The sequence below is a fragment of the Oncorhynchus nerka genome, linkage group LG25 (assembly GCF_034236695.1).
Source record: "Oncorhynchus nerka isolate Pitt River linkage group LG25, Oner_Uvic_2.0, whole genome shotgun sequence".
NCBI classification, from domain to species: domain Eukaryota; kingdom Metazoa; phylum Chordata; class Actinopteri; order Salmoniformes; family Salmonidae; genus Oncorhynchus; species Oncorhynchus nerka.
The window spans coordinates 23,281,053-23,306,104 of record NC_088420.1 but is presented as its reverse complement, the minus strand read 5'-3'; the positions used below and the strand labels follow the sequence as shown (position 1 = coordinate 23,306,104).

The 25,052-nt window shown below is 45.2% G+C and overlaps 2 protein-coding genes and 1 non-coding gene across 3 annotated transcripts in view; 1 reads left to right on the top strand and 2 right to left on the bottom strand.

Moving 5' to 3' along the window:
• The window catches only part of LOC115109243 (hyaluronan and proteoglycan link protein 4-like), a 29,963-nt gene extending 23,995 nt beyond the window's left edge, over window positions 1-5,968 (bottom strand). The window contains exons 1-2 of the mRNA XM_029633947.2: window positions 5,792-5,968; window positions 410-530 (exon numbers count right to left, since the gene is read on the bottom strand). Of these exons, the coding sequence (XP_029489807.2) occupies window positions 410-530; window positions 5,792-5,794 (124 nt within the window). The 5' untranslated portion in view covers window positions 5,795-5,968. The remainder of the gene's footprint in view (window positions 1-409; window positions 531-5,791) is intronic.
• Window positions 5,969-6,438: 470 nt separating this feature from the next.
• On the top strand, window positions 6,439-6,511 carry trnaa-agc (transfer RNA alanine (anticodon AGC)). Its single transcript has one exon. It is a non-coding gene; the product is annotated as a tRNA-Ala (tRNA).
• An 11,185-nt stretch (window positions 6,512-17,696) lies between these two features.
• LOC115109777 (transmembrane 6 superfamily member 2-like) overlaps window positions 17,697-25,052 on the bottom strand; it is a 28,880-nt gene continuing 21,524 nt past the window's right edge. Inside the window, 1 exon segment of the mRNA XM_065009928.1 lies at window positions 17,697-17,838. Within this exon segment, the coding sequence (XP_064866000.1) occupies window positions 17,697-17,838 (142 nt within the window).

Below are 25,052 nucleotides of genomic sequence, written 5' to 3'. Positions count from 1 at the left end.
TGATCGCTGAGATCCTGGTTGAAGACAGCAGAGGTATATTTAGAGGGCAAGTTGGTCAGGATATCTATGAGGGTGGCCATGGCTACGGATTTAGGGTTGTACCTGGTAGGTTCCTTGATAATTTGTGTGAGATTGAGAGCATCTAGCTTAGATTGTAGGACGGCCAGGGTGTTAAACTGGGACATGCTTAGGTTACCTAACAGTACGAACTCTGAATATAGATGGGGGGGGGGGCGATCAATTCACATATGGTGTCCAGGGCATAGCTGGGGGCTGAAGGGGGTCTATAACAAGTGGCAACGGTGAGAGACTTGCTTCTGGAAAGATGGATTTTTATAGCCTACGTACCTCAGAATGTAGTGAAGCAATATGTGTGGGATGGGGATAGAGACAAAGTCAGAGATCTTACCCAGTACATGAACAACTTTCCTCCTTCCCTTCTCAGCATCGGCAGGGAGGGAGGTCACAGAGAGGACAAAGGTTAGGACCACCCAGGTCACTGTCCCCAGGAACAGAGGCTGTGAGGAGTGCTGCAAGGGAGGCAGGGAGAGAGGAACACATTTGAGTTTGAGTTATGGTGGTGCCCAATGGTGCTGCTAGGCATTCCTAAGGCCTGAAATGGCTAACCTATATAACATGGAGGATGGACCAACTCCTATCTTGTTTAGGACATGACTAATGAGCAATTCTGCAACTGAACATCATGTGCTATATTATGCAGTGGTAAGAGAGTGCATTACACCATGTGATATAGCAATTCAGGAATAGGGCTTCTAACGTCACCGGACTTGGCACTAAATTATAACCCCAGGAGAAAGAGCGAGGTGATGAAGCTGCTCAATTAAGTAATTCAGAAATGGTATTACACAATTAGTTAGTCCAATTGGTTTGACCAAGGGGGCATTTAAGTCTGTATGTAGGTTAAGGTTGGAATATGATGAAGTATTAGTTCAACTTCATTGTACAGTAGAACACATACAGTACCAGTAAAAAGTTTCGACACACCTACTCATTCAAGGGTTTTAATTTTTACTATTTTCTACATTGTAGAATAATAAAGACATCAAAACTATGAAATATTGGAATTATGTAGAAACCAAAAAAGTGTTAAACTCAAAAAAATATATATATTTAGATTCTTCAAAGTAGCCAGCCTTTTGCCTTGATGACAGCTTTGCACACTCTTGGCATTCTCTCAACCAGTTTCACCTGGAATGCTTTCTCAACTGTCTTGAGTTCCCACATATACTGAGCACTTGTTGGCTGCTTTTCCTTCACTCTGCGGTCCAACTCATCCCAAACCATCTCAATTGGGTTGAGGTCAGGTGATTGTGGAGGCCAGGTAATCTGATGCAGCACTCCATCACTCTCCTTCTTGGTCATGTGTTGGGTCATTGTTCTGTTGAAAACAAATGATTATCCCACTAAGTGCATACCAGATGGGATGGCGTATCGCTGCAGAATGCTGTGGTAGCCATGCTGGTTTAGTGTGCCTTGAATTCTAAATACTTCACTGACAGTGTAACCAGCAAAGCACCCCAACACCATAACACCTCCTCCATGCTTCACGGTGGGAACCACACAATGCGGAGATCATCCATTCACCTACTCTGCGTCTCACAAATTTGGACTCATCATACCAAAGGACAGATTTCCACCAGTCTAATATCCATTGCTTGTGTTTCTTGACCCAAGCAAGTCTCTTCTTATTATTGATGTTCTCTAGTAGTGGTTTCTTTGCAGCAATTCAACCAAGAAGGCCTGATTCAAGCAGTCTCCTCTGAACAGCAGAAATGCCTTCTGGAATGTGAACTTTTATGTGCCTTAATAACAGACTTGTATGTCATCTGTAAATACAAATAAAATTGTTAAATTACGAGCCTAGTTGGTTTAGCCGTGGAAAAAAAGAGCAACCTCCCCACTAGCCATGATTGGCTGCGACAATGAGTAGGCTGGACATGCCGAGAAATGAGTTCGGATTGGAATTCCATATAGCACGCTTCTGTCTATTTAAGCTGGTCTGTATGTGTAGCTAATCCTGTCTAACACCGATTCATGCAGGGTAGTAATGTCATGAGTTGGGATTATGGTTCATTGCTTAGCTAGCTAGCTAGCTAGCTACGTGTCTTTAAAAAAGACTCCACTATGCAAGTAACAATTTCAATAGAATGTCACTGCGACAACTGTTGATAGACGTAGCTAGTAAATTCGCTCTGGCTATCGACTCCGATTTCAGAACACAGGTAAGATAGTCTAGGTAGCTACATTTTCAGATATTTCACGTTTCTAATTTTGACAAAGTTGTTTTAATTTCAAGTTCAATTACGTGTATGATCTTATTATTCGTATTTCAGAGCCATTTGCTTTGCTAGTTATAGCCTAATGTTTGCTAGCCAACATTGAACCTGGTTGGTTAGCTACTTGCAGATTCATGCAGGGTAGTAACGTCATGAGTTGGGGATTATGGTTCATTGTTTAGCGAGCTAGTTAGCTACATGTCTTAACAAAAGACTCCACTATGGAAGTGTCCATTTCAATAGAATGTCACTGCGACAAATGTTGATAGACCTAGCTGGTAAATTCGCTTTGGCTATCTACTCCGATTTCAGAGCACTCTTGTCTGAGTGTGCTAGAGTGCAGAATAACTTGACGAATTTACGAACTGTAAACACCCATTGAATATGGCCGGTGTCAGTAAATGTTGGCAAAAAAAGCCTAAATTGTTGCCAGCAGCACAGTTGCAGTCACCAATGCTCTGGATAACATAAAAACAGCCAAACCACTATTCTAGGGTGAGTAAAACGGTCAGTGAGCTGTTCTCTCATTTGCGTCTGGAAGTAGATAGCAAGCTAGCCAACATTAGCCAATTAGCTTGGGTGCTTGACTGCTGTTGTTAGGACAGAACTCGGATAAACCCTTAAAGATGTGTGGGGCTAATGCTTAAGAGGGTGTGAACGATGCTGAAAGGGTGGAGACAAAGAAGAGCTCTCCAGTAGGTACCAAAAAATTCAAAGACCATTTTCTAAAAAGTGAGGTTACAATTTTATCAACTTTCAAAGCAGAATTACTTTCCCATTGTCCCTCAAATGCAGGGTATGCAATTCCATTTTGTATTTCTGTGTCTCTGCTTTTATCCAATAAACACAAGTTCAGATTTTGCTACATAAGACCGAATCAAGGTGGTTGGTCACATTTGGGCAGCAATTTCTGAGGCTGGTAAATCTAATGAATTTATCCTCTGCAGCAAAAGTAACTCTGGGTCGTCCTTTCCTGTGGTGGTCCTCATGAGAGCCAATTTCATCATAGCATTTGATGGTTTTTGCGACTGCTCTTGAAGAAACGTTCAAAGAAATGTTCATTCTTCACTGACCTTCATGTCTTAAAGTAATGATGGACTGTCATTTCTCTTTGCTTATTTGAGCTGTTCTTGCCATAATACGGACTTGGTCTTTTACCGAATAGGGCTATCTTCTGTATACCAACGCTATCTTGTCACAACACTACTGATTGGTTCCAACGCATTAAGAAGGGAAGAAATTACACAAATTAACTTTTAAAAACTTTGAACCTTTTCCTTGAAATTCATTCCAGGTGACTACATCATGAAGCTGGTTAAGATAATGCCAAGAGTGTGCAAAGCTGTCATCAAGGCAAAGGGTGGCTACTTTGAAGATTTTCAAATATAAAATATATTTTGATTTGTTTAACACGTTTTTGGTTACTACATAATTCCATGTGTGTTATACATGGACTGTGTGACTGAGTTCACCAGGAAGTGCATAGGAGATGTTGTACCCACTGTGACTATTAAAACCTCCCAAAAAAGAAACCGTGGATGGATGGCAGCATTGGCGCAAAACTGAAAGCGCAAACCACTGCATTTAACCATGGCAAGGGGACTGGGAATAAAAATATGGCAATCAAACAGGAAAAACGTCAGTACTGAGACAAAGTAGAGTTGCAATTCAACAGCTCAAGCACAATCATTTTTTTGGCAGGGTCTACAGACAATCACATACTACAAAGGAAAACCAGCCACGTCGCGGACACCAACGTTTTGCTTCCAGTCAAGTTAAATACATTCTTTGCCCGCTTTGAGGATAACACAGTGCCACCGATGTGGCCTGCTACCAAGGACTGTGGGCTCTCCTTCTCCGTGGCTGACGCGAATAAGACATTTAAGCGTGTTGACCCTCACAAGGCTGCCGGCCCAGGCGACATCCCTAGCCGCGTCCTCCGAGCATGCGCAGACCAGCTGGCTGGAGTGTTTACGAACATATTCAATCTCTCCCTATCCCAGTCTGATGTCTCCACATGCTTCAAGATGTCCACCATTGTTCCTGTACCCAAGAAAGCAAAGGTTACTGAACTACATGACTATCGCCCTGTAGCACTCACTTCTGTCATCATGAAGTGCTTTGAGAGGCTAGTTAAGGATCATTTAGCCTCTACCTTACCTGACACCCTAGACCCACTTCAATTTGCTTACCGCCCCAAATATATCCACAGACGATGCAATCGCCATCGCACTGCATAGTGCCCTATCCCATCTGGATAAGAGGAATACAAATGCAAGAATGCTGTTCATTGACTTTAGTGCAGCATTCAACACCATAGTACCCTCCAAGCTCATCATTAAGCTCGGGGCCCTGGGTCTGAACCCCGCCCTGTGCAACTAGGTCCTGGACTTCCTGACGGCCACCACCAGGTGGTAAAGACAGGAAACAACAACTCCACCTCAGTAGGCTGAAGAAATTTGGCTTGGCCCTTAAAACCCTCACAAACGTTTACAGATGCACAATTGAGAGCATCCTGTCGGGCTGTATCACCGCCTGGTACAGCAACTGCACCGCCCGCAACCGCAGAGCACCCGATGTCACAGGAAGGTCAAAAAGATCATCAAGGACATCAACCACCCGAACCACGGCCTGTTCTCCCCGCTATCATTCAGAAGGCGAGGTCAGTACAGGTGCATCAAATGGGACCGAGAGACTGAAAAATAGCTTCTATCTTAAGGTCATCAGACTGTTAAATAGCCATCACTAGCCGGCTTCCACCCGGTTACGCAACCCTGCACCTTAGGCTGCTGCCCTATATACATAGACTTTGAATCACTGGCCACTTTAATAATGGAACACTACTCACTTGCGCTAGGAAGCATTTCGCTGAACCCGCAATAACATCTGCTAAACATCTGTATGTGAACAATACAATTGTATTTTATTTGAACACAAGCATTTTGCTACATCCACAATAACATCTGCTAAAAATGTGTCTGTGACCAATACAATTTTATTTTATTCATAGTTTTGAGGTCTTCACTATTATTATACAATGTATAAAATAGTCAAAATAAAGAAAAACCCTGGAATGAGTAGGTGTGTCCAAACTTTTGACTGGTACTGTGTATGGATACAATGTCATACAGAGCCTCCAATGTTTAGAGGTTAAAAAAGTAAACAATAATATAATGAATGTAATAAAGAGTTGTTATTGCAGCAGAATACATTCCTTTTTAGGCACCTCTGCAATATTATACATTTTAATTGTCTATATAGATAGACTATAACAGGAACATGCAAATATGCTGCTGACCACATTGTGAACAAATAACCCGACATGCGCCACTCCAGTCTCCTTCTCTCCCCCTCATCATGCACTGGACTGCAATAGTAGGCTACAGTACTGTAGCAACTCTTCAAGGTTACTGCAGGCTACAGTAATATCCCATGCAGTTATAAAAAAGACCGCATGATGCGCAGACACAGAGGCAACCCATCCCCCCACTTACCATTATTATCTCTTCAAGAATACTGCGTCTGTCTGAAGATATATATGCCGTATGCCGTTTACTCCAGCTGGGCTTTTAATGATATGGTGCAGTACTTGACTCATCCCCTCTCTCTCTATCCTGCAGTTAGCTTGCGGTCTCCTGCCCTATAGCTGTTTAATTTTGTCAATGCAGGGGAACTGCTGACGCTGGGCAGGACTGGGCTAGTTAGACTGTTCCGCAGTTCACTTATTTTAAGTATAATGATGATAATCACTATCAGAGAGTGGCACAGCAATTCACTGTCCTATCTTACTACAATGTAGGCTGTCATTCAGGGTACAGTAAGGGAACAACAGTGCTACAATGTTGCATTTGCTGTCACATTGACATGGTAAATTGTGCCAGCAGGTACGCAATTTTTCAGAAATGCAGTGATAGTTACACTCAATCGCCGAAAACTTATTAAATTTAGCCTAGCAATGTTATCCAAAAGCAAACATTGTAATTGTAACTAATGTAATGTTATTAGCTATTTCACCCAATGTGGATTTGTGTGCATGTAGTTATTATAGACTATAATTTAGTAGGATACCAAATACTAACCACTAGTAGGGACAAACTAATTGCGTACTATATGACCCTACTCTGAGCCAAGATTGCGAACCGGGGAATTAGCTCAAATGGTAGAGCGCTCGCTTAGCATGCGAGAGGTAGCGGGATCGATGCCCGCATTCTCCAAATCATTTTCTTCGCCTAAACATTTCAAGAGTGTTCTAGAAAGAAGGGTATAGGCTACTGTTACGATGGTGCTCTTTTCAACTATAAAAGCATTGCTGAGAATGACTACGGCGTTTCTGAAGTTAGGATCACGCCAATTTACACTACAGTAGGAATTGCTTTTGATTGTGCAACATTTTATTTCTGTCAAGTCTCAGTAGGAGGCCATAAAGAATCCAGTTTACCAGTCAGTGGTGTAGTTCTATTTTTTAAGGTGTATGAACGCAGAAAATGTAAATTATGTCATCAATCAAAGTTTGCACTCTCAGATGTAGCCAATTGAATAGCCAGCCCACCATTATATAATATGCATAAAATGCATACTCCAATCGCAACGTCTGCCTAATACCACACATATTGTCTAAATCTAATGTCATATTTTTAATAACGTCAAACACCATATTGGGCATAGGCTACCTCATTTCAAAATAGGCCATCATCACTGTCAATAGTGAATGATAATTATTCAAGTGAAACGTCCAAACTGCATCTCCATGCCAATCGTATGATTGATCTCAATCAGTTTCATGGTCATTTAGATTTTCTTGAATGACTGTTTCCTGAGTTAAGTAGTACTAGAGCAGAGTCTGTAAACAAACTATTAGCCCTTTGTTTCGTTCAAAGCATATCCTACCATTGGCACGCTCTGCTGTGTTTTGGTGCATCCCACTTTTCAGTTTCAGCTAACCATCCTAAAATCTCATGAGAAATTAGCCGTTTTTTGTGTAACAGTAACGTTATAGGCCTACTATGCTATGATATTATATTAGATTCTCCATTCGTTTGAATTTTATTTTGTATTCCTCTTGTGTTACTATTTTATTTATATTATTCTTTTTAAACTCTGTATCGTTGGGAAGGGCATGTAAGTAAGCATTTCACGGTAAAGTCTACACCTGTTGTAATTCGGCGCATGTGACAAAAACGGTTTTATTTTATTTAAAATGCAAATGAATCATGATGTGATCTTGCGAAACATTGATTCAGCTTTAATCTAACTTTACTAAACAAGTAACATTCTGAGAGGTGATAATATTGTATTTGTAATAATAAGTCATGAGTATGACTATTAGGTGTAGGCAACAGATGTTGATGAGATGTCATTTTGTGCCAGGATCGCTTATTGATGTTAAAGAAGTTGAACCAACATGTGGTGCTGAAGGATGGCTCTGCCATTCGGCCAGTTCTAGAACAAACAAAATCATTTGCAGTAGCTATTTGTAGGCCATAGCCTAATGTGAATACAAATACATATGACTTGCCTAGTTAAATAAAGGTTAAGTATAAAAAATCATTCCACTGTTTGCGAGGAGAGACTTATTTATGAATAGGCCTTTGATTGTGTAGCTAAGCTTACACACTGTATCATAAATACATTTTGATTTGATTAGCTTGAACACGTGGTTACAATATAGCATATTACAGAATAAAAGTAGTGAAATAAAAGTACTACATAGAATTGCAGGAAATAAAAACAGCCATAAAAATCAAGCTTTTGACGTAGTGTATTCACACATATCAATAAACTATAACCTAAATGCATTATTACCTTTAACTTGACCATTTTCAATTGCCCACCCTGAAATACCAAGCTAGAGGGCCCTGTGTCTCAACCAATAGCCAATGTAGGATAAACATCCCAAGCAGGGCTACAGCAACTTCCAGAGAGGATCAGGCTCCTTGGGCTTTTGTCACGCCCTGATCTTAGTATTTTGTGTTTTCTTTATTATTTTGTTCAGGCCAAGGTGTGACATGGGTTATTTATGTGGTGTGTTTTTGTCTTGGGGTTTTTGTAGGTTATGGGATTGTGGTATAGTAGAGTAGTCTAGGAAAGTCTATGGTTGCCTAGAGTGGTTCTCAATCAGAGGCAGGTGTTTATCGTTGTCTCTGATTGGGAACCATATTTAGGCAGCCATATTCTTTGAGTGTTTCGTGGGTGATTGTTCCTGTCTCTGTGTTAGTTTGCACCAGATAGGCTCAGTCACTTTGGTTTTTCTTTTTTCCTTGTTTTGGAAGAGAAGAGAACGTGCGCCATTCTCCTTGCGGAGATGGTGCAAAATCCATCAACACGGTCGGTCCCTGGGATTGGGCTGGCCAACACGATTCGGTTTGCTTAGAAGGAAAAGGAGTTGGAGCCTTTAGGAGGGGAAACTTTTGGAAGGACAATCTTGATGGGGATTCTAAAGCTGACGGTGAAGGACGTGTTTTGTTTCCAAGGCAACTCGTTGGAGGGAGCATACGACGTGGCACTACATACAGAGGAGAAACACGATGATATCCTGAGAAGGGCAAGAGCAGTGGGAGGTGAGAGGCCGATGAGCCACTATGAAATAACAAGCCTGGCGAGGAACAACTTTAGGACGAAGAGGTGAGGGCCTTTCTGGGGAGATACATGGATAACGTCTCCTCAGCAAGGCACCTCAAAGACTCCCTTGGGTTTTGGAATGGGAGGAGAGGCTTCCAGGCCCTCCTCAGGGAGGACCCAAAGGGACATGGTGGCTACCTCCATCCTCCTGCTATGTTCTCCCTGGGGGCTAACAGGGGGACGTTGTTTTATGCACGTCAGCCTCCATTTTGCAGGCGCTGTATGGCCTATGGCCACATCTTTGCCTCGTGCAGCGCAAGAAAATGCAGATTTTGTGGATCTGGGGAGCACGAGGTGAAGGATTGTGACGAGCCTAAGGCGTGCCACGGGTGTGGCTTGTTAGCACACCTGTGGCGGGGGTGCCCGGCTCGTCAGAGGTCATATGCGTCTGTGGCTGGGGGAGCAGGAGCGGGGATGGGGGAAGAAGAGGAGGGGAAGGAAGAATGCCTCATGACCAGAGTACAGGTCCAGAGGGGAGGGTCGCAAGGAAGGAGGAGGAGCAAGAAGCGGCGGATGGAAGAGAGAAGGAAACGGAAGGCACGGGAGTAGGGGAACCAGGAAAAGCGGCGGAAGAAGGCAAGCGAGTGGAGGAGCATGAGAGAGAAGAAAGCGAGGGAGGGGTGGTGGAGAAGGAGACGCTGGAAGAGCAAGTGGAGTGGGGGGAAAGTGCCCTGGTGGAAGAGATGAGGGGTATGGTGGAGGAGCTGGCGGGGGGGAGGGTGGTTTCTCTCCACTGACGCCATCACCAAAGAAGAGAATGAAGAGGAGGGTATGGTCAAGAGTGATGGGGGTGGGTTGCTGCTGGTTTCCCCAGGCCCTCAACTTCTGTTGGGTGGGGTCACACCTAACAAGACTCAGGACTGGGTACAGGAGGAGGTGGGGAGTTTTTTGTTTGGGGACTCAGCCTCCCCTATTTTTTTCCAAACCAGCTGCAGCACTGGGGAGGGGGAGGAGTGTGGGGGTAGACCCAGGGTGCAGGGCACCCCGGAGCCAAACACTATTCCTGCATCCTGGGTTGGTGAGATGGAGGAAGAGGGGGGGATGTCGAGTACGGATGGTGTTTTCACAGGTAGATATGGAGCAGGGGAGCATCGGGTGAGTCTCCTGTTTTTGTTTTTTTCTGTCTGGGTTTAGTATTTGAGTGTATTACATGTTTTTATTTTATTCTTTCATGGGGTCTAATTTTACTTTTGTTAGTTTAAATGTAAGGGGTTTAATGGATTTTGTTAAGAGGAGGGCGGTTTTTAGTTATTTGGAGGGTGTGGGGTTTGATTTTTGTTTTTTACAGGAGGTTCACCTGAGGGATGGAGGGGATGTTAGTAGGTTTCGGAGGGAGTGGGACAAGGTGGAGTCGGTTTGGGGTATTGGGGGGGTGCACTCATCGGGGGTAGGGATTTTGTGTGGGCACAGGGAGGTAAAAGTGGGGGGTTCTTTTGTGGTGATGCAGGGGAGGGTTATAGGGGTGGATGTCACGATAAGGGATTGTAAATTTAGATTAGTGGTGGTGTATGGGCCACAGGTGGTGGCAGACAGGAGGGAGATGGTGGACTGTCTGACGCCCCTGTGTGTCACAAATAGGAAATTAGTGATGGGGGGGATTTTAATACAGATTTAGGAAGAGGGGGGGATAGCAGTGCAGGCGCCATCACCGGGCTAATGGCTTGCCATGGTCTGGTTGATGGTGGCCTGCACACTACTCCGAAAATGGCCGGTCCTACATGGCGCAACTCCAGGGGGGTTGTGCGGAGACTCTACTATATTTTTGTACCCAGGTCTTTGGGTAAGTTGTCTGGGCGGCTGTTGCCTGTTTTCTTTTCGGATCACGACGGGGTGCTCCTGCAGGTGGGGTCGCCAGTCTGCCTCTTTGGTAGTGGGTACTGGAAGTTAGATCGGGATGTGCTGGAGGAGCGGGCTTTTGTTGACAGGTTTTTTGGTTTCTTTTGGAGGCTTGAAGGCCTCCGGTCCATGTGCGAGGGGGTGTTAGAGTGGTGGGAATTAGTTAAGGTGAGGATTAGGGCTTTTATAATAGGGTAATGCAAGAGGAAAAAAGGGAGGAGAGGAGGGAGGTGGATCGTATCCAAAGGTTAATTGAACTCGAGTACGAGGCAGGCAACCTCGGCGGGTCGTTTGACTGGGAAAGATCCGCAACCCTAAAGGCGCAGCTCAGGGAGTTGCAGGAGCGGAAGCCTCGAGCTTTCCTGGAGCGTGCGCACAGTGACTTTCTAGAACACAATGAGACTTGTTCTGCTATGTTCTTTAAGTCGGTTAGGGCCAGACAGAGTAGGAAGGTAATGCATGGTGTTAGGGAAGAAAATGGTAGTATAGTTAGAGAACCAGAGGATATGGTCAGGGTGACAACTGATCATTTCCAAGGTTTATTTAAGGAAAGGGAAATAGATGTAGAGCAGGGAAATGTGTTTTTAGAACACTTGTCCAGGCGGTTGCCGGAGGACATTAGAGAAGTGATGGAGGCCCAGATCTCACTAGAAGAGGTTGAGAGCGCTCTTAGGAGGATAGGAAAAGGGAAGGTGCCTGGAATGGATGGGCTGCCCGCTGAGTTTTATCTCAAGTTTTGGGGTATACTTGGACCAGTGGTCCTCGAAGTCTTGAAGGCCATCCTTGAGACGGGGGTCCCGGGGGGATCAATGGCTGTTGGTGTGCTGTCACTTTTATGTAAGAAGGGGGAAGTAACAGACCTTGGCAACTGGCGGCCGTTGACCATGCTGTGTGTAGATTACAAGCTACTTGCAAAGGTTTTAGCAGACCGGTTGCGCACAGCCCTTCCCTACGTCGTCCATGAGGATCAGACGTGCGGGGTAGAGGGCCGCTCTATTAGATGGAACCTACAGTTAATCAGGGACTCCATCGCTTGGGTTGAAGATAGAGGACTGCCTTTAATGGTAGCAGCGCTAGATCAGGCGAAAGCCTTTGATCGTGTGAATAGATCCTTTTTATTCAGAGTGTTAGGTCGATTAGGATTTGGGGGGGAAGTTCATAGGATGGATTCGTACATTATATGTCGGAGCAGGGTGCCGAGTTAGTGTAAATAGTCACTTGGGTGACGTTTTTGACCTCTCGTCTGGGGTCAGGCAGGGGTGCCCACTCTCGGCTCTCCTCTTCGTTCTGTACATGGAGCCTCTGGGGGCTGCCATTCGGGCAGACACAGGGGTGGAAGGCTTGTTGATCCCTGGAAGTGGTGGGCTGCGTGTTAAGATGAAGCAGTACGCCGACGACACTTCCTTGCTGCTGTGCAAGGACTCGTGCCTGACAAGGTCCCTTGCCATCTTTGGGGATTTCACCCGAGCTTCGGGAGCGGTTCTGAACCATGCAAAGTCTTCCGTCAAGTTTTTCGGAAGATGGCGCGGTAGAACGGATGTGCCCGGAGGGTTATCTCTCTGTGAGGGGGCCCTGAGGATTCTCGGGGTCCATTTTGAGACCTCCGGATCAGCGACGCTAAACTGGAACATGCGTATCGCAGTGGTACAGAGGAAGCTAGCAATGTGGAAGGCTAGGTATTTGTCTTTTATGGGCAAAGTCCTGGTCCTAAAGGTGGATGTGTTGCCGTCTCTTTTGTATTTGGCGTACATCTACCCATTGCCGGCTTGTCTGAGGAGGCCTCTAGTGAGGCTTGTGTTTCAGTTCATGTGGAGTGGCAGGTGCGAGTGGGTCGCCAGGGCACGCATGCTCTGTCCCATCGGGGAGGGAGGTAAGGGGGTACCACATTTCCCACTCAAGCTGGACGCAATTTTTGTTTCTTTCTTGTTAACGGAGCTTGCTCATCCAGTGATACACCCGTCCGTTTACCTCCTGCGGGTGTTCTTCTCGTATCAGGCGAGAAGCGTAATGGTGTGGTCTAACACGGGTCCTCGGGCGGAACAGCTGCCGTGGCACATTGGTCATGCGGCCAAGTGGCTGCGTGCGCACCCTGAGGTTGAAGTTGCCCGAGTAGGTTTAGATCACAGGCACCTGTACGAGGAGGTCAGAAAGGCAGGGAGTCCGGCGCCTGTAGTGGGCATCTCGGAAGTGGTCTGGGAGGGAGTGCAGGCGCGGGGTCTGGACATCAGGCTCAAGGACCTGAATTGGTTGAGCCTCCATAAGTGCTTGCCTGTACGTTCCATCATGTACCGGTATAGTTTGGTGCAATCCCCCACCTGTCCAAGATCCTCTTGTGGCAGGGAGGAGACTGTGCGCCATGTCTTTTGGGACTGTGCCTTTGCCGGAGTAGTATGGGCTAGGGCACGGCTGTTGTTAGGTTTGGTAAGGGGGGATTTTGTATTGACGTGGGCCAGGTTAGAGAGAGGTGTAGGGAGAGCGAGAGGGACGGATAGGGACAGGTTTCTGCTCTGGCTTCTCATGAGTCTCTTTAAACGGAGGCTGTGGGAAGCCAGGCAGAACATGGTGAAGACAGGGAGAGATTGGGGGGTGGAAGAGATAGTGAGGAGGGTGGAAGGAGATTTGAGGGGGAGGATGAAGAAGGAGGAGAGGAAGTGGGGGCAGCATGCTGCTCGGGAGAGGTGGAAGGGGGGTTTAGGGCTGGGTGTCATTTAGATTTGTAAGGGGATAGATTAGGGACGGGGAGATGGGGAAAGGTAGTTTGTAGGGTGACGGGGAGGGAAGATTCTCCCCTGAGGTTTTGTTTGGGGTTTTTGTTTAGTTAACTTCTTGGATATAGGGGGCGCTCTTTTAATTTATGGATAACATTTTAAACAAGATATTTTGTCACGAAAAGATGCTCGACTATGCATATAATTGACAGCTTTGGAAAGAAAACACTCTGACGTTTCCAAAACTGCAAAGATATTGTCTGTGAGTGCCACAGAACTAATGCTACAGGCAAAACCAAGATGAAACTTCAAACAGGAAGTGAGCCAGATTTTTGAGGCGCTGTGTTCCAATGTCTCCTTATATGGCTGTGAATGCGCCAGGAATGAGCCTACACTTTCTGTCGTTTCCCCAAGGTGTCTGCAGCATTGTGACGTATTTGTAGACATATCATTGGAAGATTGACCATAAGAGACTACATTTACCAGGTGTCCTCCGTCGAAATTGGTGCGTAATCTCCAGCTGCATGTATTTTCCCATGTGATTCAGAGGAGAAACAAAACTGCCACGAATGACTTATCATCGAATAGATATGTGAAAAACACCTTGAGGATTGATTCTAAACAACGTTTGCAATGTTTCTGTCGATATTATGGAGTTAATTTGGAAAAAAGTTTGGCGTTTTGATGACTGAATTTTCGGGGGTTTTTCTCAGCCAAACGTGATGAACAAAACGGATCGATTTCTCCTACACAAATAATATTTTTGGAAAAACTGAACATTTGCTATCTAACTGAGTCTCCTCATTGAAAACATCCGAAGTTCTTCAAAGGTAAATGATTTTATTTGAATGCTTTTCTTGTTATTGTGAAAATGTTGCCTGCTGAATGCTAGGCTTAATGCTATGCTAGCTATCAATACTCTTACACAAATGCTTGTTTTGCTATGGTTGAAAAGCATATTTTGAAAATCTGAGATGACAGTTTTGTTAACAAAAGGCTAAGCTTGAGAGCCAATATATTTATTTCATTTCATTTGCGATTTTCATGAATAGTTAACGTTGCGTTATGGTAATGAGCTTGAGGCTATAAATAGGATCCCGGATACGGGATTGCTCGTCGCAACAGGTTAACGTTGCGTTATGGTAATGAGCTTGAGGCTATAATTACGATCCCGGATACGGGATTGCTCGTTGCAACAGGTTAAATTAAAATACCATTATTGGAATATGTATGAAAATTATGAGTTGTAAAGAATGAATGGTATTGAAGGTAATAAATTATTTTTTATAAAAAATATTTAAAAAATAGGGCTGTTTCGGTTTTTCACGTTACGTTTATTTGTTTTTGTATTGTTCGTTATTATCTTTATTAAAGATGTATAAAGATCCTTTTGGTCCTCCTCTCCTTCGACGGAAGAAAACCATAACAGAATCCCCCACCACAAAAGGACCAAGTGGCGTGGTGACAGGCAGCGGCAGCAGGAGCAACGAAGTCTGGATTATACGACTTGGGAGGAAATAGACAGGTGGGCGGTCGACCCAGGGAGAGTGCCGGAGCCCGCCTGGGATTCGCTGGAGCAGTGCGAAGAGGGTTATAGGAGAATGGAGTTGGAGAGACGAACACGGCGGCGCGGATGGAAGCCCGAGAGTCAGCCCCAAAAATGTCTTGGGGGGTGGCACAGGGAGAGTGTGGCAGAGTCAGGAGTCAGACCTGAGCCAACTCCCCCTGTTTATTGTAAGGAGCCAATGAGGAAACCAGAACCAGAGCCGGTGTTTGAGGTGAGTGAAGCAGAGACTGTGAAGGAGTTAATGGGGAAATTGGAGGAGAGAGTTATGAGGGAGTTGCTGTGTTGGTGCATGAGGCACGGAATTCGGCCGACGGAGCGTGTCGGGGATTTGATGGCACCTGGGTCAGCTCTCCATACTTGTCCTGAGGTGCGTGCTAGTCGGCTGGTGAAGATGGTGCCAGCCTCACGCACCAGGCCTCCTGTGCACCTCCCTAGCCTTGCACGTCCTGTGCCAGCTCAGCGCTACAGTGCGCCTAGCAGTGCTAACCGTTGCGGGCGTGGTACTGGTCAGGCACCGTGTTATGCGGTGGAACGCATGGTGTCCCCAGTACGCATGCTTAGCCCGGTACGCTACATCTCAGCTCCTCACATCTGCCGGGCTAGGGTGAAAATCCAGCCAGGGCGGTTGGTGCCAGCCCTGCTCTCAAGATCTCCAGTACGCCTTCACGGTCTGGTCCATTCTGTGCCACCTCCACACACCAGCCCTCCGGTGGCAGCTCCCCGCACCAAGCTTCCTGTGCATGTCCTCGGCCCAGTACCACCAGTGCCAGCACCACGCACCAGGCCTACAGTGCGCTTCGCCTGTCGAGCGCTGCCAGAGTCTTCCTCCTCTACAGCGCTGCCGGAGTCTCCCGCCTGTCCAGCGCTGCCAGAGCCTTCCTCCTCTCCAGCACTGCCGGAGTCTCCCCCCTGTCCAGCGCTGCCGGAGTCTCCCGCCTGTCCAGCGCTGCCGGAGTCTCCCGCCTGTTCAGCGTTGCCGGAGTCTCCCGCCTGTCCAGCGCTGCCAGTCTGCAAGGAGCCGCCAGAGCTGCCAGTCTGCAAGGAGCCACCAGAGCCACCAGTCTGCAAGGAGCCGCCAGAGCCGCCAGTCTGCAAAGAGCTGCCAGAGCCGCCAGTCTGCAAGGAGCTGCCAGAGCCGCCAGTCTGCAAGGAGCCGCCAAAGCCGCCAGTCTGCAAGGAGCCGCCAGTCTGCAAGGAGCCGCCAGTCTGCATGGAGCAGCCAGAGCCGCCAGTCTGCATGGGGCAGCCAGAGCCGCCAGTCTGCATGGGGCAGCCAGAGCCGCCAGTCTGCATGGGGCAGCCAGAGCCGCCAGTCTGCATGGAGCAGCCAGAGCCGCCAGTCTGCATGGGGCAGCCAGAGCCGCCAGTCTGCGTGGAGCAGCCAGAGCCACCAGTCTGCATGGAGCAGCCAGAGCCGCCAGTCAGCCAGGATCCGCCAGTCAGCCAGGATCTTCCAGATCCGCCATTCAGACAGGATCCGCCATTCAGCCAGGATCCGCCATTCAGCCAGGATCCGCCAGTCAGCCAGGATCTGCCGGAACCACCAGTCAGCCAGGATCTGCCAGAAGCACAAGCAAGCCAGGATCTGCCAGAGCCATCTGTCACTCCCTGGTCTTAGTATTTTATGTTTTTTTATTATTTTGGTCAGGCCAGGGTGTGACATGGGTTATTTATGTGGTGTGTTTTTGTCTTGGGTTTTTTGTAGGTAATGGGATTGTGGTATAGTAGAGTTGTCTAGGTAAGTCTATGGTTGCCTAGAGTGGTTCTCAATCAGAGGCAGGTGTTTATCGTTGTCTCTGATTGGGAACCATATTTAGGCAGCCATATTCTTTGAGTGTTTGGTGGGTGATTGTTCCTGTCTCTGTGTTTGTTTGTACCAGATAAGGCTGTTTCGGTTTTTAATGTTACGTTTATTTGTTTTTGTATTGTTCGTTATTATCTTTATTAAAGATCTATAAAGATAATCACGCTGCATTTTGGTCCTCCTCTCTTTCGACACAAGAAAACCGTAACAGCTTTGCAGTGGCCACTCTGGTTTGAGTTTCCTCGGCAGAACTGTGTCGCTGTAACCAAGTGGTCACATATCCTTCTGGGTTCTACTGCTCAAAAGGGGTCCATGAAGTTTTATGAACACCCAGACAGACACAGTGAATATAGATATTTTTTCAGCATTCTGATTGGCCAAAGTGATCAAGCCTTTGACGTGCTTCAACAGTGCACACACGCAGCCATTAGTTCTTCATCATTCTCGCCACTGCCAGAGAATAGACAGGGAAGAAACCACCATTTAACTACCTCTAGACGGCTATACATATTTATTTGGATTTTCATTCTATTGTTTTTCATGGAATACATGTATTCTCAAATTGAAAAGAATTGAGGGAGTGCTGCTCCTCCGTGCTCCAGCAGCACTACACCCCTGCAGCTTACATCATCTGACCATCATGCCCTCTGTCTGCTTCACACCCAGTAATATTGATGCTGCCTCAGTCTGCCAGCAAAGTATGAATTGCTGTAGGCTGTGTTGATACAGGCAGCCCAATTCTGATGTTTTTTTCCACTAATTGGTCTTTTGACCAATCAGATCAGATCTGAAAAATATGTCATGTAAGAAGATCTGATGTGATTGATCAAAAGACCAATTAGTGGAAAAAAAACATCAGAATTGGGCTACTTGTGTCGTATGTAGCTGCAGTGTTCAGCAATCGAGCTAAAGGCAGATCGCAACTCTCCTGGGGTCTCAAGCTGCACAGCTGAGCAGACATCTGCACGTATTCCCAGTGGCTCCTCCACTTCCATCATATGGATGGAGCTGTTGTGAAAGGGGCCGGATTTCATATAGAAGGTCTGTCACACAGACTGCATGTGCAAGCAGGGTGTTTCCTTCTTCATTACCATACATCAGCATGTAAAGCTGCTGAAGGAGAATGAATTAGATTAGCCTATGTGTATGTTTATGGCGTGTGTGTGTGTATGTGCATGTGTGTGAGTTTAAGGATGACACACTGGAGTGAGTTATTTAGGTGGTATTTCTTCGTACCGTACCAGGCTGCCGCATTTGTTTCTAATGAAAAGGGGAGAAAATGGTTTGTTTGCCAACAGCTCTGTGTTTGTATGAACTAACGGCTGCAGGGAAAGTGGAGCCTGTTTCAGTCCCACTCTCTGCCTCTGCAGTATAGTGCAATGGAGGGGTCCCTGGCCTAAGAAAAACATGATATCCTGTATGATACATATACTTCTCTTTGTCGGCTCAAAGTCCGTAAGAAAAAGGGAGACAATGTGGAGATTAGGAATAACACAAATATATTTATTAACTGAAGTAACGTAGATACAAATAACAATGGTGTGTGTAATCAGTAATCAGTAGTGTAAGTGAGTGGTTGCGTGCATAAATGTGATAATGAGGGGTGTTGAAAGGTGCCCAAGCAAGCAAGCAAACAAACAAACAAACAAACAAACAAACAAGCAAGCAAACAAACAAACAAACAAACAAACAAAACGGCCACAAAAAATGCCACAACCAAAATCTAACAGTGTGTCTGCATGGAGAGAGTCTCCTCAATGAATGGGGAAGAGGTGTATTTATCCTGGGACACACCCAAGCCCAGGTGTGTCCCATGCCCTCCCAGCTCCGCCCGCCGACATCCTATTAAGGAAAACAAGAGCAAAGAGAAAGAATTCGGCAGGGAGGGTTGTCACAATTACTTCTCACAAGAATAAGTTAAGCTACACTAAAGCCACCCTTAAGAAAAATATAGTTTACTTAACTAAAGGTACTTAGAAAAAAATTGTTCACTACCTCAAAACTACTTAGTGAAAAATTATATCTAAATCTGAAATGTCATAAACTCCAAATTGCAGAACAGATCACTGGAGTCAGATGTGAACCGAATGTGTAATTTAGCCTATTAAACACAAAAACTATGTTTTAAGTGAGAATTAAGCAGGTCTGATGTCCCGAAAAATGACATTTTTGCCTACTTCACCCATATTTAGGTATTCACATCGAAGATGTGAAACATATTCTTATATATAACATTCTTATAAAAAAAAAAACATTTTGCACCGATTGCACCAACTGGCCTATAGGTGACGCTGTGATAAGCAGTCTCACTTAAAGAGCCAGTGGACATGCCGATTGGGCGATTCTGCTCATTAGAAAATTTTGATTTTATTCTTGGACATATGCTGCCTAATCGATTCTGCGTTTGGTGAATGACGTTTGTCCCCCATGAGACACTGTAGACACGGAATCTTATTTCACTTCCACAAAATCTCCAGAATCTCAGATAACTCAAGAAATCTGTCATTTATTTTGACATTTTTGTAGAGGATGTTTAAGTTGCACAATTTTACATATAACTAAGTTGTTTGGTGTAGTATTTCTCAAGTATAAAATATGGGGCAGTGTTGTCTCAATGTCTATGCTATTGGATAGAGAGCAATCAATCCCATGTTAGTGGGCAACTTTCCATTTAAAATTGATGTCCATTTACCCGTTGTGACGCACGGATGTTCCAAAGACTGATTTTATGAACAAAATTATCCAATTTACACTTTGTAGTACATCTTGACACTAGAATAACTGTTTCAAATGAATGAAATTTTTAGCAGATGTTATTGCGGGTGTAGCGAATTACTTGTGTTCCTAGCTCCAACAGTGCAGTAGTATCTAACAATTCACAACAATACACACAAATCTAAAAGTAAAGGAATGGAATTAAGAAATATATAAATATTAGATCGAGCAATGTCGGAATGGCATTGACTAAAATACAGTAGAATAGAATATAGTACATACATATGAGATGAGTAAAGCAGTATGTAAAAATAATTTAAACGTTATTAAAGTGACAAGTGTTCCATTATTAATGTCGCCAGTGAGTCCAAGTCTATGCATATAGGGCAGCAGCCGCTAAGGTGCAAGTTTGCGTAACCGGGTGGTAGTCGGCTAGTGATGACTATTTAACAGTCTGATGGCCTTGAGATAGAAGCTGTTTTTCAGTCTCTAGGTCCCAGCTTTGATGCACCTGTACTGACCTCACCTTCTGGATGATAGCGGGTTGTACAGGCTGTGGCTCGGGTGGATGATATCCTTGATGATCTTTTGGGCCTTCCTGTGACATCGGGTGCTGTATGTGTCCTGGAGGGCAGATAGTTGAGCAGTCCAGTCAAGTTCTTCCACAATGATTTCAACAAAGCATTTCTGTATGGACCTCACTTTGTGCACGGGGGAAATGTCATGCTGAAATAGGAAAGGGCCTTCCCCAAACTGTTGCCACAAATTTGGAAGCAACAGAATTGTCTAGAATGTCATTGTATGCTGTAGCGTTAAGATTTCCCTTCACTGAAACAAAGGAGCCTGAACCTTGAAAAACAGACCCAGACCATTAATTCCTCCTCCACCAAACGTTACAGTTGGCACTATGCATTGGGGTAGGTAGCTTTCAGCTGGCATCCGCCAAACCCAGATTCGGCCGTCGGACTGCCAGATGGTGAAGCGTAATTCATCACTCCAGAGAGCTCGCTCCCACTGCTCCAATGGCGGCGTGCTTTACACCACTCCAGCCGAAGCTTGGCCCTGCACATGGTGATCTTAGGCTTGTGTGCGGCTGCTCGACCATGGAAACCCATTTCATGAAGCTCCCGATGAACAGTTATTGTGCTGACGCTGCTTCCAAAGGCAGTTTGGAACTCGGTAGTGAGTGTTACAACCGAGGACAGACAATTTTTTTCCATTTTCTTTTTAGCTTGTGTGGCCTACCACTTTACGGCTGAGCCGTTGTTGCTCCTAGATGTTTCCACTTCACAATAACAGCACTTACAGTTGACCAGGGCAGACGTGAGGAACTGACTTGTTGTAAAGGTGGCATCCTATGATGGTGCCATGTTGAAAGTCACTGAGCTCTTCAGTACGTGCCATTCTACTGCCACTGTTTGTCTATGGCGATTGCATGGCTGTGTGCCTGATTTTACACACCTGTCAGCAATGAAGTGTAGCTGAAATAGCCAAATCCACTAATTTGAAGGGGTGTCCACATACTAGTGTAATTCTTGTTCACTCTCATAACTAGCCAATACATTTATTTACAGCTGACCGCTGATTTTCAAGTGTTGATATTCAAGTGTTCTCACACAAAAGATTTGATATAATAGCTTTAAATCTCATACTTTACTCTACTTTGAGCCAGTACAACAGCCATTAGTATCTGCAGCTAGCGATGTACAGTACAGCACGACCTCAGAGAGAAGACTCTGGTGATTAGTAATGCTGAATCCCCGAGGCAGGCCTTCCTCCGGGTTGAGAGGGATAGTAGGAACTGCAGATGAGTCTATACAGTACTGGCCTTTGATCACTGCTTCTTGTTTGATGACTGCCTCTATTAGTCCAGCATGGAGAGGAAATTCAACCTCCTGATGACAGGAAATAGGTCTCCGTAGGATGGGGCTGACTGGTTATTATTATGAACACGGACGCCATGAAGATGCCTTATTAAAGCTGGATATAACAAAATATTTATATGAGAACTTGCGATAGTGGTAGCACTGGGAGCTATACTTTAACTATTCTAATCTACTGATCCATTTACTTTATGTTCATATTCTTATCTTTTATTATTTCTTATTGTTGTTGCATTGTCAAGAAGAAACCTGCAAGTAAGAATTTCATTGAACAGTGTATACCATCTGTATCCCTTACATACGACTAATAAAACTTGAAACTAATGCTCAGCATAATGTACAGAGTTTGAACTTTCAGGGGCTCTAGTAGGTCTAAAGTAATTCAACCTATTCAAGTCTAGTATGGCTAGTAATAGCAATATGTAGAATCAAATAACATAAATGTTATTTGTCACATGCGCCGAATACAACAAGTGTAGTAGACCTTAACGTGAAATGCTAATTTACCAAATCAAATCAAATTTTATTTGGGACCGGACGCCGCCGGAGGAGGAGTGGGTTGCATTGCCTGTGGGGGAGCTGGGGTGGATGTCGGGAGACCACTCCTCTCCCATCGCTCCATCCTCTCCATCATCTGGTCCATCGCTGAACCGATCCGATGGAGAATGGCTGTGTGATGGAGGACACGCTCCTCCATTGATGGAAGAGGGGTGGTCGCTGCTCCTGCTGACTCCATGGTTTAGTGCGGGCTTCTGTAAAGGCTTCTAGGAGTAGTGGGTGGAGGAGTCAGGCGCAGAGAGCAGGGTAGTTCAAAACGTGGATCTTTATTCCAAGAACAGAGTAACGGTCACGCCACACACAAGGGCGCATAAATACCCAGTCCAACAAACAGGACAAAACTGTCCGGAAAAACGGAATCGACAATAATCCACACAGAAAACCGGGTTTAAATAGCCCAAAACAAAACCCAAAGAAGAAACAGGTGAAACTAATCAGACAAAACTAGCTGAAACTGAAAAGGGGATCGGTGGCAGCTAGTAGGCTGGCGACGATGACCGCCGAGCGCAGCCCGAACAGGAAGAGGCACCATCTTAGGCGGGATTCTTGACAGTACCGGTACAGAATAGAGGTCGACCGATTATTATTTTTCAACGCCGATACCGATACTGATTATTAGAGGGCCAAAAAAAGCCGATACTGATTGGTCATTAATTTGTAATAATGACAATTACAACAATATTGAATGAACACTTTCATTTGAACTTAATATAATACATCAATCAAATCAATTTAGCCTAAAATAAATAATGAAGCATGTTCAATTTAGTTTAAATAATCCAAAAACAAAGTGTTGGAGAAGAAAGTAAAAGTGCATTATGTGCCATGTAAAAAAGCTAACGTTAAAGTTCCTTGCTCAGAACATGAGAACATATGAAAGCTGGTGGTTCTTTTTAACATGAGTCTTCAATATTCCCAGGTAAGAAGTTTTAGGTTGTCGTTATTATAGGAATTATAGGACTATTTCTCTCTATACCATTTATATTTCATATACCATTGACTATTGGATGTTCTTATAGGCACTTTAGTATTGCCAGTGTAACAGTATAGCTTCCGTCCCTCTCCTCGCCCCTACCTGGGCTTGAACCAGGAACACATCGACAACAGCCACCCTCGAAGCATCGTTACCCATCACTCCACAAAAGCGTTTGAAATGCTATTAGCGCGCACCCCGCTAACTAGCTAGCCATTTCACATCGGTTACACCAGGCTAATCTCGGAGTTGATAGGCTTGAAGTCATAAACAGCGCAATGCTTGAAGCACAGCGAAGAGCTGCTGGCAAACGCACTTAAGTGCTGTTTGAATGAATGTTTACGAGCCTGCTGCTGCCTACCACCGCTCAGTCAGACTGCTCTATCAAATATCAAATCATAGACTTAATTATAACATAATAACACACAGAAATACTAGCCTTAGGTCATTAATATGGTCAAATCCGGAAACTATCATTTAGAAAATAAAATGTTTATTCTTACAGTGAAATACGGAACCGTTCCATATTTTATCTAATGGGTGGCATCCATAAGTCTAAAAATTCCCGTTACATTGCATAACCTTCAATGTTATGTCATAATTCCGTAAAATTCTGGCAAATTAGTTCGCAATGAGCCAGGCGGCCCAAACTGTTACATATACCCTGACTTTGGTGAAAAGAACGCAAGAGAAGTGACACAATTTCCCTAAATCAAATCAAATCCAATTTTATTTGTCACATACACATGGTTAGCAGATGTTAATGCGAGTGTAGCGAAATGCTTGTGCTTCTAGTTCCGACAATGCAGTAATAACCAACAAGTAATCTAACTAACAATTCCTAAACTACTGTCTTATACACAGTGTAAGGGGATAAAGAATATGTACATAAGGATATATGAATGAGTGATGGTACAGAGCAGCATAGGCAAGATACAGTAGATGGTATCGAGTACAGTATATACATATGAGATGAGTATGTAAACAAAGTGGCATAGTTAAAGTGGCTAGTGATACATGTATTACATAAGGATGCAGTCGATGATATAGAGTACAGTATATACGTATGCATATGAGATGAATAATGTAAGGTAAGTAACATTATATAAGGTAGCATTGTTTAAAGTGGCTAGTGATATATTTACATCATTTCCCATCAATTCCCATTATTAAAGTGGCTGGAGTTGAGTCAGTGTCAGTGTGTTGGCAGCAGCCACTCAATGTTAGTGGTGGCTGTTTAACAGTCTGATGGCCTTGAGATAGAAGCTGTTTTTCAGTCTCTCGGTCCCAGCTTTGATGCACCTGTACTGACCTCGCCTTCTGGATGATAGCGGGGTGAACAGGCAGTGGCTCGGGTGGTTGATGTCCTTGATGATCTTTATGGCCTTCCTGTAACATCGGGTGGTGTAGGTGTCCTGGAGGGCAGGTAGTTTGCCCCCGGTGATGCGTTGTGCAGACCTCACTACCCTCTGGAGAGCCTTACGGTTGAGGGCGGAGCAGTTGCCGTACCAGGCGGTGATACAGCCCGCCAGGATGCTCTCGATTGTGCATCTGTAGAAGTTTGTGAGTGCTTTTGGTGACAAGCCGAATTTCTTCAGCCTCCTGAGGTTGAAGAGGCGCTGCTGCGCCTTCTTCACGATGCTGTCTGTGTGAGTGGACCAATTCAGTTTGTCTGTGATGTTTATGCCGAGGAACTTAAAACTTGCTACCCTCTCCACTACTGTTCCATCGATGTGGATAGGGGGGTGTTCCCTCTGCTGTTTCCTAAAGTCCACAATCATCTCCTTAGTTTTGTTGACGTTGAGTGTGAGGTTATTTTCCTGACACCACACTCCGAGGGCCCTCACCTCCTCCCTGTAGGCATTCTCGTCGTTGTTGGTAATCAAGCCTACCACTGTTGTGTCGTCCGCAAACTTGATGATTGAGTTGGAGGCGTGCGTGGCCACGCAGTCGTGGGTGAACAGGGAGTACAGGAGAGGGCTCAGAACGCACCCTTGTGGGGCCCCAGTGTTGAGGATCAGCGGGGAGGAGATGTTGTTGCCTACTCTCACCACCTGGGGGCGGCCCGTCAGGAAGTCCAGTACCCAGTTGCA